Source organism: Entelurus aequoreus, linkage group LG15 (assembly GCF_033978785.1).
Source record: "Entelurus aequoreus isolate RoL-2023_Sb linkage group LG15, RoL_Eaeq_v1.1, whole genome shotgun sequence".
NCBI classification, from domain to species: domain Eukaryota; kingdom Metazoa; phylum Chordata; class Actinopteri; order Syngnathiformes; family Syngnathidae; genus Entelurus; species Entelurus aequoreus.
In genome coordinates this window covers 18,152,226-18,166,998 of record NC_084745.1, presented here as the reverse complement: position 1 = coordinate 18,166,998, position 14,773 = coordinate 18,152,226, and the positions used below count along the sequence as shown (strand labels likewise).

General features: G+C 37.8%; 1 protein-coding gene across 1 annotated transcript in view; it reads left to right on the top strand.

Annotated features, from left to right (window-relative positions):
- Positions 1-14,155, top strand: part of map3k15 (mitogen-activated protein kinase kinase kinase 15) — a 47,374-nt gene extending 33,219 nt beyond the window's left edge. Inside the window, exons 22-29 of the mRNA XM_062020933.1 lie at positions 460-634; positions 3,940-4,125; positions 4,195-4,300; positions 8,845-9,085; positions 9,329-9,441; positions 9,500-9,606; positions 12,430-12,506; positions 12,566-14,155. Of these exons, the coding sequence (XP_061876917.1) occupies positions 460-634; positions 3,940-4,125; positions 4,195-4,300; positions 8,845-9,085; positions 9,329-9,441; positions 9,500-9,606; positions 12,430-12,506; positions 12,566-12,659 (1,099 nt within the window). The 3' untranslated portion in view covers positions 12,660-14,155. The remainder of the gene's footprint in view (positions 1-459; positions 635-3,939; positions 4,126-4,194; positions 4,301-8,844; positions 9,086-9,328; positions 9,442-9,499; positions 9,607-12,429; positions 12,507-12,565) is intronic.
- The last annotated feature ends 618 nt before the right edge of the window (positions 14,156-14,773 follow it).

The window sequence follows — 14,773 nt, the reverse complement described above, 5'->3', positions numbered from 1 at the left end:
TCTTCCATGTTTTATTCACTATAACAGCAAATGCTGTTAATTTAGGACAGGGCCAATACATTTGTGATGGGTTTTTACTTTTTCCACACACAAATCAGACTGTAGCTCTTTTTGTCTCCACATCATAATTGATTTTCGTATCGTTCTGTTAACCGACAAACCAGCAGAGTGAACTATTCCTGCTGCTGCTAATGTTAGGGAGATGTGAACAAATGTTTGGCTGGCAGGTGCTCCCAGCATGCTTCACTGCCTTTTACAACACTCGTATAACAATAACTTTACAAGCTACACACAGGCATGCACACCACACTTGGACACTCGTGTGTTTAAGTAAGCGTGTGCTGCAGATTCACCAGGCACGGTAGCCAGGAGAGGCTTGTATCTGCACACAGGCGGTCGTAAAAAAAATACAAATGACATTTTTTGAAAAGCCCACTGAGGTGTTTGTGTGCGTCGCAGCGTGCCAGATGAAGGCTCCGTGTCGGAGGACCGCAATGTCCCGCCCTCAGCAGAGGACAGAGACGGAGGGCTTTTCTTACTGAAGAAGGACAGCGAGAGGCGGGCCATTCTGTTCAAGGTCCTCAACGAGGACCAGGAAAAGGTCATCTCTAACCTGAAGGAGAACTACATCCAGGTGCTGCTCGTTTAACTGTTTTCTGGCTGTGTTGAATAAATGTCGGTAACGTGCATAAGCATATTTATTTTTAAGTACATCTATAATTGTCATCTTGAGCCTAAAATGTCATCGCTACACAAAAACTTACATATTTGTTCCTTGTGACCATTTTCAATTACAGATCGACCGATATGTTTTTTTCAGGGCCCGATAACCGATATTTGGAGACAATATTTATTTGCAGTAAAAGTTTGGTAAAGATGAATAGTATACATCGGTTAACAGCTGGACAAGGCCTTAAGTTTTTTTTTTTTTTAAACTTTATTTTGTTTAGGAAAAGTCTGAACAGTAACGACATATGTGGCGCTGCTAATGTGGTTTATTTAGCACCAAAAAACATCCAGGGATTTCACAAACACCTTTAATACATGTGTCTAAGAGGAGCATTAGCATTTGTGTTTTAAAATATGGGAAATCTGCTTGGAAAATTTGTAAAAATGTGGGATTTCTCTCCATCACAATGAATTGCCATCTACTCAATTGTATAGCAGTTTATGGATTTAACACATTGTAGGGTTGTACGTTATACCGGTATTAGTATAGTACCGCGATACTAATGAATCATAACCGGTACTAAACCGCCTCTGAAAAGTACCGGTATTTTTTGGCATCACAACATCTTCTTTTGCTTTTTTTAAATGTATATTATATATTTATAAACTCAGAAAATATGTCCCTGGACACATGAGGACTTTGAATATGACCAATGTATGATCCTGTAAAGACTTGGTATCGGATAGACACACAAATTTGTGGTATCATCCAAAACTAATGTAAGGTATCAAACAACAGAAGAATAAGTGATTATTACATTTGAACAGAAGTGTAGATAGAACATGTTAAAAGAGAAAGTAGGCAGATATTAACAGTAAATGAACAAGTAGATTAATAATTCATTTTCTACCACTTGTCCTTAATAATTTTGACAAAATAATAGAATGGAAAATTACACAATATTAAGTTAAAGTACCCATGATTGTCACACACACACTGGTGAAATTATTCTCTGCATTTGACCCATCACCCTTGTTCATCCCCTGGGAGGTGAGGGGAACAGTGAGCAGCAACGATGGCCGCGCCTGGGAATAATTTTTGGTGATTTAGCCCCCAATTCCAACCCTTGATGTTGAGTGTCAAGCAGGGAAGTAATGGGTCCCATTTTTATAGTCTTGGTATGTTACTGCTAATGTCAGCAGACTAAATTAGGACCCTTAGTTTGCTTACTTCCTAATAAAAGACAAGTTGTCCAGTATATTCACTATTTTATTTAAGGACAAACTTGCAATAATAAACCTATGTTTAATGTACCGTAACATTTTTTGTTAAAATAAAGCCAATAATGCAATTTTTTGTGGTCCCCTTTATTTAGAAAAGTATCGAAAAGTACCGAAAAGTATCAAAATAATTTATATTGGTATCGAGACAACACTAATACATTTGAAGTTTTCCTTATGAGGAACCCTGAAATATTGCAAACAATTGAATAAAAACAATTCTATAGTTGAGGCGTTTTTCAAGCTGGATGTCACAGAAAGTATGAGAATGTGTGAGCTGCTTTTCTTTGCTTATACAATACATCTCCTACGTGTCAAGATATTTACACAAAATTTGGATTTTTGGCAGAGATATCTTTACTGTCGTTCTCATATCCATCCATCTCTGTCAAGTTATTTAATTGAATCGCGGAACGTGAAACTCCTTTAACGAGCCCATGCTGCGAGCCTTGCGGGCGGTGCCTTCTCGGGCTACTCCATCGCCGCAGTAGCGAAAACAAACAAAACGGGGGCCAGTGAGAAGGCAGGAAAGAAGGACAAAAACTGGATTTACAGTTAAAAAAAAATGGCTTTTGACAGGTAAACAAAGGAGACGAACTGAGACGAACAATACATCAAAATGTTGCGATTAATTATTGACAATGGGTAATTTATATTTTTAAAATAACTTTTCTCATGCAGGGCTAACACGCTGGTGCTTGAGCAGTGGTTATTACTATCTATGTAACTTAACTAATAAGTATTTTATTGATGCTAAATAATGGTACCATATGTGTATATATTGTATCAGCCAATGTCGTAAAAAAAACAACAAAAAAAACGATACCGATATATGTCAAAATGCAAAATATCCGTAATAATAATCGGTCAACCTCTATTTTTGACGGCGTATATTTATCTTCTTCAAAGCATGCAGCAACATGTTTACTTACGGTTTCCTACAGGGGCGTATTGTGACTGAAATAATAAGTGTGTAAACCAGGGGTGTCAAACTAATTTTAGATCGGGGTCACATGGAGAAAAATCTACTCCCAAGTGGGCCGGACTGGTAAAATCACGGCACGATAACTTAAAAATAAAGACTACTTCAGATTATTTTGTTTGTTTAAAAATAGAGCAAGCACATTCTGAAAATGTACAAATCATAATGTTGTTGGGTTTTTTTTTTTTACACTTACATATTGCGGTTAATAGTTCTATCTTTAGTTGTCGTTATTTATACTTTCTGAATAAATTATGTGATAATGTCATCAGTCAACTCATTGGTGTATCTATCAAGATAAAAAAATAATATCAAAATCAAATTACAGTATGTTATTTATGTAGTTTGCTCATTTTCCTCGACTGGTGCACTAACATCATGTGGTTTATTTATTTTTTACATATGTAGCATAATCTACAAAGATACAAAGAATTGCTATTGCGACATCTAGTGGACACATTTAAAACAGCTGTTTCTTTCATTCAAAAATTCCGGCTCATTTTTGTGCTTGGCAAACTCATCCCGCAGGCCGGATAAAACCTGCCGTACGTTTGACACCCCTGGTGTAAACTGATGTTGCTGAAAAAGTTATTTTTTCAAGTTTGCTTGTGATTATAAAAAAAAAGTGTAATGTATACACACACTGGCCATTTAAAAGTGGGGAAATAAAATATTAAAATATTTTTGGGAAACTGACCTCGAGTGTGAGTTAAAGTTAAATTACCACTGATAGTCACACACACACTAGGTGTGGTGAAATTACCCTCTGCATTTGACCCATCCCCTTGTTCCACCCCCTGGGAGGTGAGGGGAGCACTGAGCAGCAGCTGTGGCTGCGCTCGGGAATCCTTTTTGGTGATTTAACCCCCAATTCCAACCCTTGTTGTTGTGTTCATGTAACACCGAAGAAAAAATGGCTGCCATGCTTATTTATATAATTCACATTCGGTCATTCACTGACCACGTTCTGTGACTCTACCTTTGCTGACATCTTTGGTGACGCTCAGGGCAGCGAGGAGCTCCAGCTGTCCGTGGAGCACATCAAGCAGATCATCTGCATCCTCCGAGACTTCATTCATTCCCCGGAGAGGCGCGTCATGGCGGCCACCATCTCCAAGCTCAAGCTGGACCTAGACTTTGACTCCACTTCCATCAACCAGATCCAGCTGGTGCTCTTCGGCTTCCAGGACTCGGTCAGAAAACACACGCACACATGACATGAAGGCGTTTCATTAAATGGCGTTCATGTTTCCTTCCCTCAGGTAAACAAGGTGCTCAGAAACCATCACATCAAACCTCACTGGATGTTCGCCATGGATAACATCATCCGCCGAGCTGTGCAGGCCGCCATTACCATTCTCATTCCAGGTGAGATTCTACTGACATCTAGTGGACGATTTAGGGACATATGGGTAAAAAGACAGTTACAAAAACAAACAAAAAAAACTCTAAATTGCTTTAACAATAAAAATGCAAAAATCACAAACAAACATAGCATTAAAACATTTGAAAAAAAAGGTACAAACTTGAAATTGTAAATATTATATAAAAGAAAATATAATAATAATACATCAGTATAAATCATATACTGTATATATCAGTGGTCCCCAACCTTTTTTGCACCACCGACCGGTTTATTGTAGGTTTATTCAGGGACCGGTTTTCCACTTGTGCCAGATAAATACAGCAAAAATAAGTGCATGAAAAATACAACTCACTTTCGCACTAAATTAGTGGGAGCCTTGGGCTTGTTTCTTTTCTATGAAATGCAGATGGAAATCAACCTTTGGCTACAATCTGTCACATTTATATTTTATATAAAGTTAAAGTAACAATGATTGTCACACACACACTAGGTGTGGTGAAATTATCCTCTGCATTTGACCAATCACTATTAATCACCACCTGGGAGGTGAGGGGAGCAGTGAGCAGCAACGGTGGCCGCGCCCGGGAATCATTTTGGTGATTTAACCCCCAATTCCAACCCTTGATGCTTAGTGTCAAGCGGGGAGGTAATGGGTCACATTTTTATAGTCTTTGGTATGACTCGGCCGGGGTTTGAGCTCACGACCTACCGATCTCAGGGCGGACACTCTAGCCACAAGGCATATGTTCATTGATGTGCATTGTATCATGTCACAAAGTTATAAGAAATATAACGAATGGCAACTTCCTATCAGGAGTTCTATTGTACATCTATCAACAAGCTTATTGGTGTGTCTAGTGGGACAGGCTAAAGTTAAGTCGGAGAAAATGCAGTCGTTTATATATTATTTAATGTTTCCCTGCGGCCCGGTAGCAAATGCGTCACGGACCGGTACCGGTCCCCGGACCCGTGGTGTTGGGGACCACTGGAATATGTAATATGTAAATATTACATATACTGTATGTTACATTTTATATTGCTACTATGGTACATTTTTAGTCTACTTAATACCTGCATTATTCTTTCCATCCTTTGTAACTGAGCTACTGTGTGGAACAATTTCCCTTGTGGAGCAATAAAGTTTGTCTAAGTCTAAACTATGGTTAGGTCTGAAGTTGTTGAGGGTATTTAAGTTCGTGAAAAGGGAAAAACATAATATTTTAATGTACTTTTTATGAGAGTCACAATTTTCAGATCTCAGGGCAAAAAGTGTTACTTAAAAAAACTCCAACACTAATGCTTCTAAATCACTGTTATCAATGCAGGCTTTCCACTGAAGTGTATTTCTGGTCTTGTCACCCCCTCCTGGGCAGAAGGGCCACACGGCTGCGTAACTGGATCAAAAGAGACGTCGGAGACGCTTTGCTGAAAAAACAGTTGCTTTATTACAAGCGAGCGTCATTTAAACAGGTCTGCAGTACCCGGAGGAATCTAAGTTTAAAAAATGGAGCTAAACCACCAGTCTTATATTCCTACCACCTGTCTGTGTGTGTGTGCTGGGTCAAGAGAGCACATCCCGACCATAAAAGGAGATGTTCATGTGTAAGTGTCTGGAAAACAACTGCTTTAAGTCATAACTTAAATGTTGGCGTTGAGCTAGAACAGGATATGGTTATCACTTTTGCATTCCGAAGTCCCAATTAAGGGCCTCTTTCCTACGAGAGGTGATCCAATCCACCTGCCAATATCAAACTAAGGGGCCTTGTCTTTTTATGTGCTCAAACTGAAATACCACTATGTAATTACACTTGGTGGTTTGCTTCCTCCAAGGTGAATATAAACATTCACCATATGCAGAACATAATATGAGTTAATTAATTCACTTCACCCCAACATGTAATTGATCGTGGCGGCCCGTCACAGCAAAATAAAAGCCGCCACATGTTGAAAATTAGTAGTTTTTTTCTGTTAAAACAAATTAAGGGAATATAATGTATGAATGGATAGGTGCACCCTGTACTGAAAATTTGGCCGGCGAAAAATTACATTGATCACTAAAACAGCACTGCCGAAACAGGATGTTGTGATGACGTAAGCAATACGCACGGGATCGCCTGGAGCGGAGGCAGCATGTCGTGGTCGTACTTTATTATCCATCCATCCATCCATTTTCTATCGCTTGTCTCTTTTGGGGTCGCGGGGGGTGCTGGAGCCTATCTCAGCCAAATTCGGGTGGAAGGCGGGGTACACCGTGGACAAGTCGCCACCTCATCGCAGATAAATCCACCAAAAGCGATGTACAAAATGTGCAATTTGCAAATATTAAGAGCTCTCGCTGTTTGTCGCAGACATCGTGCGACAAAATTAAGGAGTCCCTAAACACAAGTTCAGTTTCCAATAACACAAGAAAAAGGTGTTAGGTTTGTTGATTGCAGTTTTTAGTAAAAAAAAAAAAAGATTGGAGGAGTCTCGAAAAAACTTCAAAAATGTTCAACAAAGTACATTGTACATACAATACAGGCCAAAAGTTTGGACACACCTTATCATTTCAATGCATATTCTTTATTTTCATGACTATTTACGTTGTAGATTGTCACTGAAGGCATCAAAACTATGACAAATGTGAAGTGAAAACCCTTTCAGGTGACTACCTCTTGAAGCTCATCGAGAGAATGCCAAGAGTGTGCAAAACAGTAATCAGAGCAAAGGGTGGCTATTTAGAAGAAACTAGAATATAAATCATGTTTTCAGTTATTTCACCTTTTTTTTGTTTGTAATATCTATATATATATCTATATATATATATATGTGTGTATATATATATATATATATATATATATATATATATATATATATATGTATATATATATATATATATCTAATATATATATATCTAATATATATATATATATATATATCTAATATATATATCATATATATATATATCTAATATATATATCAAATATATATATATATCTAATATATATATATCATATATATATGTATATCTAATATATATATCAAATTATCAATATATATATATATATATATATATATATATATATATATATATATATATATATATATATATATATATATATATATATATATATATATATATATATATCTAATATATATATATCATATATATATGTATATCTAATATATATATATATATATATATATATATATATATATATATATATATATATATATATATATATATATATATATATATATATATATATATATATATATATATACACTACCGTTCAAAAGTTGGGGGTCACATTGAAATGTCCTTATTTTCAATGAAGATAACTTTAAACTAGTCTTAACTTTAAAGAAATACACTCTATACATTGCTAATGTGGTAAATGACTATTCTAGCTGCAAATGTCTGGTTTTTGGTGCAATATCTACATAGGTGTATAGAGGCCCATTTCCAGCAACTATCTTTCCAGTGTTCTAATGGTACAATGTGTTTGCTCATTGGCTCAGAAGACTAATTGATGATTAGAAAACCCTTGTGCAATCATGTTCACACATCTGAAAACAGTTTAGCTCGTTACAGAAGCTACAAAACTGACCTTCCTTTGAGCAGATTGAGTTTCTGGAGCATCACATTTGTGGGGTCAATTAAACGCTCAAAATGGCCAGAAAAAGAGAACTTTCATCTGAAACTCGACAGTCTATTCTTGTTCTTAGAAATGAAGGCTATTCCACAAAATTGTTTGGGTGACCCCAAACTTTTGAACGGTAGTGTATATATAAAATATATATATATATATATATATATATATATATATATATATATATATATATATATATATATATATATATATATATATAGAAACATATATATATATATACAGCCCGGCCCCCGGCCAAATTGTTTTAACCCAATGCGGCCCCCGGGTCAAAAAGTTTGGGGACCCCTGATGTAAATGTTAGGTGTCTAAACTTTTGGCCTGTACTGTACAATAAGCAGCAACAATGGAAAAATAGAGCAAAATGATACAAGAAAAAACACATTTTGATACTAATTTATGGAATCAGATTTTTTTAAAATACATTTTTAAGCCTTTTTAAAGAAATTATCACGGATTATGCAAATTGTATGATGATGCCATTTGGACCACGCTCCCACAGGTATATTGTAAATTTGGGGGAAACCCAAATTGACACACAGTAATTGTGACTGTAATACCTGGGTAAAGGTATTCATAATCTCAGTGGGACTTTCCCATTGAGATCAATACTCAATAATCTATTTTACAAGGGAGATTCCTAAAAATTTCACTTTGCACCTACTTTTTTGAAAACATTGCTTATTTTGTATTTTCCCCAATAAAAACATTTCAGCGTTTTTAACATAAAACTAAAAATAATAATACAAACGCTCTCAATGGTAAGGCCTGAATTGTTGTATATTACATTTTTATTGCACTTTTATGAGAAAGACCGTTTTAGGACATACAAGTAAAAAGTGTAACATATTTTTTAAATATGTCATACTCACCTCTTGACTTTTCCCCCTCAATAGAGCTGCAGACACACTTTGGCCCGGCATCCGAGTGCGAGGGCGCCGAGAAGGAGGACGAAGTGGACGAAGAGGAGGTCGAGTTCGGCCCCGTGTTGGCGCCGGTCGCCGACGACACCGGGGCGTCCGCCGACCCGGCTGCCTCTGCCGTCACCGCGCTCCACTCGGCCCACTCCCACGAGCACCAGCGCTCCCACCACCAGCTGGGGGCTCAGCTCGGACGCCTCAAGCAGGAGACCAACAGGTAGGCAGATCTCTGACCTCAGCCGTGCTCTGTTATCGTCACTTCCTGTTGGCGTCCGATTACTTCTGTTCATCATGGCCTCAGTCAATAAGAGTTGTGGCACCTGACTGTATCAAATTGCGTAATTTGAGCCCTGTGATGCAATACTGGAAAAAGGAAAGTTGTGAACGCCCACGCTGTTGCAAGTCCCAACACACCCTGAGAAAGTCTGACTCACCTCATCTTCTTTGGCGCCCCCTGCAGGCTGCTGGAGGACCTGCTGCAGAAGGAAAAGGAGTACCAGCAGGTCCTGAAGGCCACGCTGCAGCAGCGAACGCACGACCTGGAGCTGGTCCGGGTCCGACACAGACCAGCAGGTAAGACCCCTTCACTTTCAGCCCTCACAACTCGACTTAATTTTGTGGTTTTTCTTAGATATTTCACCGCCATCCATCTTCCACATTCCGGCAGACCACGAGCCTGATAAGCAGCTTACTGATTGGCTAAAGGAGCAGGGTGCGGACCCTGACACGATTGACAAGGTCTTCTTTTTTGGATAGTTTTTTTCATAACTTTCTGAAAGGCTAAACATCCATCGATCCATCCATCCATTTTCTACCGCTTGTCCCGTTTGGGAGGCTAAACATAATGTAAACAAATCTCATCCCTATGCTGCTCACAACCCCTAGAGGACATATTTCCCTGGAATTTTGCTATTTCCGCAATCATGGTGTACTTAACATGCGGCTTGTACGTGCTGGCTATCCATTCGCGGCATATACCGTATTTTCCGGGTTACAGAGCGTACCGGTATTTAAGCTGCACCCACCAATTTTTAGAATAAATAAATATTTTTACATATACCGATAAATACCAAGTAAGTGTTGTCCCGATACCAATATTTTGGTACCAGTACCAAAATTATTTAGATACTTTTTGGTACTTTTTGATACTTTTCTAAATAAAGGGGACCACAAAAAATTGCATTATTGGCTTTATTTTAACAAAAAATCTTAGGGTACATAAAACATATGTTTCTTAATGCAAGTTTGTCCTTAAATAAAATAGTGAACATACAAGACAACTTGTAGATAAGCCCCTGTACTTGGTATCATTACAGTGGATGTTAGGTGTTGATCCACCAATGACGTTTGTTTACATTTTGATGCTGGTGAGCTACGGTGTGTAGTGAAGCATGTTTAGCTATTCCTCGTCCTGCAGGGATGATACTTGTAAGAAACATACTTTATTTATCACCACGAAGGCGAGGATTAGTGATTTAGAAGTAGCTAAAACACTGTCGACAGCGGCTGGACTTTAGCCGCTAGCTAGCTATCCATGTCTTAAAGCATCTCTTCAGTGTTATAACTCCACCTTTATCGTTAGTTTTTAAGCCAAAATGCGTCCGTTCTCACTTTTCTGTCTACACACTGTGTCTGCTTGTAAGTACTCCGGGATTGTGCGCTACCGAACATGCTCGTCTGCTCGTAAACCAGCAATGACAAGACGTGACGACGACGGGGTGGTGGGGGATCGAAACTTTTCAGAGGCGGTATAGTACCAAATATGATTCATTAGTATCGCGGTAATATACTAATACCGGTATACCGCACAACACTAACTAGTACATAAGATTTTGTAAAGGTTTATTTACATACCTTAATTGTTTCCAAACAGTAAGTAAAAGGGGTGATCAAACAAAACAGAATGTCACCGTCATGGTCACCTACTAGCTGTGGAAGCTAGTTCTCCAAGCCGCTAAAAAAGATTCAATAACTCCACTGTGAAATCTTGGTGAATATACGAAACTGAAACAATACAAACAGAATGCCATTGTAAGTTAATACAACTAAAAGAGACACTTTGTTAGCATATTCGCTAATGCTAACGACGCTAGCTTGATTACCTTCAGATAGCAGCTACAAACATGCATGAAAACACACCCACAAACACCACACATGGGACGGTTTAGTAAGTAGGATTTTTTTGTTTAAATGGTAAAACTTACAAACGTTGCTTGGAGTGACGAATGAAAAATCATTTAGAGCAGAAACGCTATAGACGATTACACTTCCGGTTGAAGGCACAAAACAGAAAGTACATTTTGAAACCGCATCATGTGCAGTGAGCAAACTTGTCCAAAAGATGGCGCCACAGCACAAACAATAACACACCTTTATAGTGTCTCTGTAAGTGTTCTATGAAAATTATTTGTTGAATACAAAAAAACACATGTTGATACTAATTTGTGAAATCATCCATCCATCCATCCATTTTCTACCGCTTATTCGCTTCGGGGTCGCTGGAGCCTATCTCAGCTACAATCGGGCGGAAGGCGGGGTACACCCTGGACAAGTCGCCACCTCATCACAGGGCCAACACAGATAGGCAGACAACATTCACACTCACATTTACACACTAGGGCCAATTTAGTGTTGCCAATCAACGTATCTCCAGGTGCATGTCTTTGGAGAAAATCAGATGTTTTTAAAATATATTTTTAAGCCTTTTTAAAGAAATGATCACGGATTATGCAAATTGTATGATGACGCCATTTTGACCACGCTCCCACGGGTATATTGGCAGTTTGGGGGAAAATCGTGACTGTAATACCTGGGTGAAGGTATTCATAATCTCACTGGGACTTTCCCATTGAGATCAATACTCAATAATCTATTTTACAAGGGAGATTCCCAAAAATTGCACTTTGCACCTACATTTTTGAAAACATTGTTGAATACCAAACATTATGGTTGTTAGCAAAGAAAAATCCATACATAAATCAGCCGCACTATTCTATAAGCCGCAGCGTGCAAAGCGTGGGGGAAAAAAGTAGTGGCTTATAGTCCGGAAATTACGTTAATAATATTTCAGAAAAGGACATTTGCATTTAAAATAAATTCCAGGAAATATTCAGTTCATAAATTTGTATTTGTACGATTGTTTTTATTTACATTTTAAAAAGTATGCCTGTGTACTGTGTTGCCAGAGTTTCATAATCAATGCTGTATTGCAGTGGTTCTCAAACTTATTTTCACCAAGTACTACCTCAGAAAACACTTGGCTCTCCATGTACCACCATAATGAACAAACATTAACATACAGTAGTAGCGTTGTAGGCCTAAGTAGTCATTGAAAACAGGGCAGATGTTTTATTTAACAAGTATATTCAAAATTTTTGGCCACTGTAACATTAAATATAGTTTGAACACTAACACTGTGTTTGAATATAAGAAAATAAAACACTGTACTTTAATCAAGTAGAGGGAATATTACCCTCTCCAGCGTTATCTCTTGCATTTTAAATTTACGAAGAAATTACGTTTAATTTTTATTTTTTACATGGTCTTTGTTTTCCTTCGCAGTTTGTGCTTGAAGAATACACGCTGACGGACGTCCTAAGTGACGTCACCAAAGACGACCTGCGCTGTTTACGCCTCAGGTACAAATTTTGAGTTTGTGCACCACTTACGACGTCACCACTATGCTCCTCCTCTTTAGGGGCGGAGTCCTATGCCGAATCTGGCGGGCCATTCAAAGGCACCGGGAGCGAGAGAGGCTGAGGGGCGGCGAGCGTTCGGATGACGACGTGTGACGTTCTTTCTGCCAAAACGCCATTGTGCCTTTTTCTCTCCTTACTGCCTTTTCATTAACTAACGGTGCAGCCACTACTCTCCCTTGCGTCGCACATTTGCAGCACTCACAATTAAAGAAAGATAAATAACCTATTGACCCAAATATAGGACAACCCAGAATAAATACAACGATCGTGGTATAACAGGACATTGAGTATAAACAACCATGCTATGTAAGATGACCCTGAATACAAGAGGACTGAACTATAAACCAAAAATGATATAAGACAACCCAGATATAAGGGGACCCCGATCCAAGACGATTCTGAACGTAAGACTGAAAATGTAAGACAACCCCGATATAAAACATTCCACGTATGAGACAACAAAGATTAAGTCTCCCCAGGTAGAAGATGACACCCATATAGGACAAGACTGAATATATGACAACCCCAAATGTAAGATGACCCAGGTATAAGATGACCCCGATACAATAAGATTCGGCTTTAAGACGAGATTGAATGTAAGACAACCACAAATGTGGGACAACCCTGATATAAGACCTCCGAGATATACGACCCAAATATATGACAGGACGACCCTGATGTAAGACAAAACCAATATAAGAAAAGGTTTAATATAACACCCTCCTACAAGACAAGACTGAATGGAACACAACCCTGAATATAAAACGACACCAGTATAAGGCATGCTTGCTGCAAGACGACCCTGCTAGAAGACAAGACTGAATATAACACATCCTTGAACATAAGATGATTCTGATACAAGATAAGAATATAAGACAGCCCTGAATATAAGACAACAAAAACCCTAATACACACTTGATATAAGACAACCCCTAAAATATGAATTGATTCTGATATAAGCCAACCCAGAATATAAGACAACGCCAGTATAAGACACGCTTGACATAAGACGACCGTGATGTAAGACGATCAAAATATATTCCATGCTTGATATAAGAAGACCCCTGATATTAAACAACCCTGTAATAAGACAATACTGAGAATACAACAACTCTGAATATAAGATAATTCTGATGTAAGACAAGTTTGATATAAAACAACACCAATATATTACACACTTGACATAAGACAACCCCTGATGTTAAACAACCCTGCTATAAGACAAGACTGAGAATAAGACAACACCAAATGTAGGATAATTCTGATATAAGATGACCCTGGATATAAGACAAGCTTGATATAAGGCATCCCTAATGTAAGCAAATCCCAATATAATACACGCTTGATAAAAGATGACCCTTGAAATTAGATTACCCTGCTATAAGACTTGACTGAATATAAGACAACACCAATATAAGACGAGCTTGATATCAGACAGCCCCTGATATTAAAACGACCTTGCTATAAGACAAGACTAAAAATAAGACAACACTGAATTCAAGATCACTCTGATATAAGACGACCCTGGATATAAGACAAGCGTGATATAAGACAACCCTAATGTAAACAAATCCCAATATAATACACTCTTGATAAAAGATGACTCTTTAAATTAAATTACCCTGCTATAAGACTCGACTGAATATAAGACAACACCAATATAAGACTTGACTGAATATAAAACACCAATATAATACAAGACTGAATATAAGACAACACCAATATGAGACAAGCTTGATATAAGACAGCCCCTGATTTTAAACAACCCTGCTATAAGACAAGGCTGAGAATAAGAGAACACTGAATTTAAGATCATTCTGATATAAGACGACCCTGGATATAAGACAAGCTTGATATAAGACAACCCTAATGTAAGCAAATCCCAAATATAATACATGCTTGATAAAAGAGGACTCTTTAAATTAGATTACCCTGCTATAACACTCGACTGAATATAAGACAACACCAATATAAGACTTGACTGAATATAAGACAACAACAATATACGACTTGACTGAACATAAGTCAACACCAATATGAGACAAGCTTGATATAAGACAGCCCCTGATATTAAACGACGCTGCTATAAGACAAGGCTGAGAACAAGAGAACACTGAATTTAAGATCATTCTGATATAAGACGACCCTGGATATAAGACAAGCTTGATATAAGACAACCCTAATGTAAGCAAATCCTAAATATAATA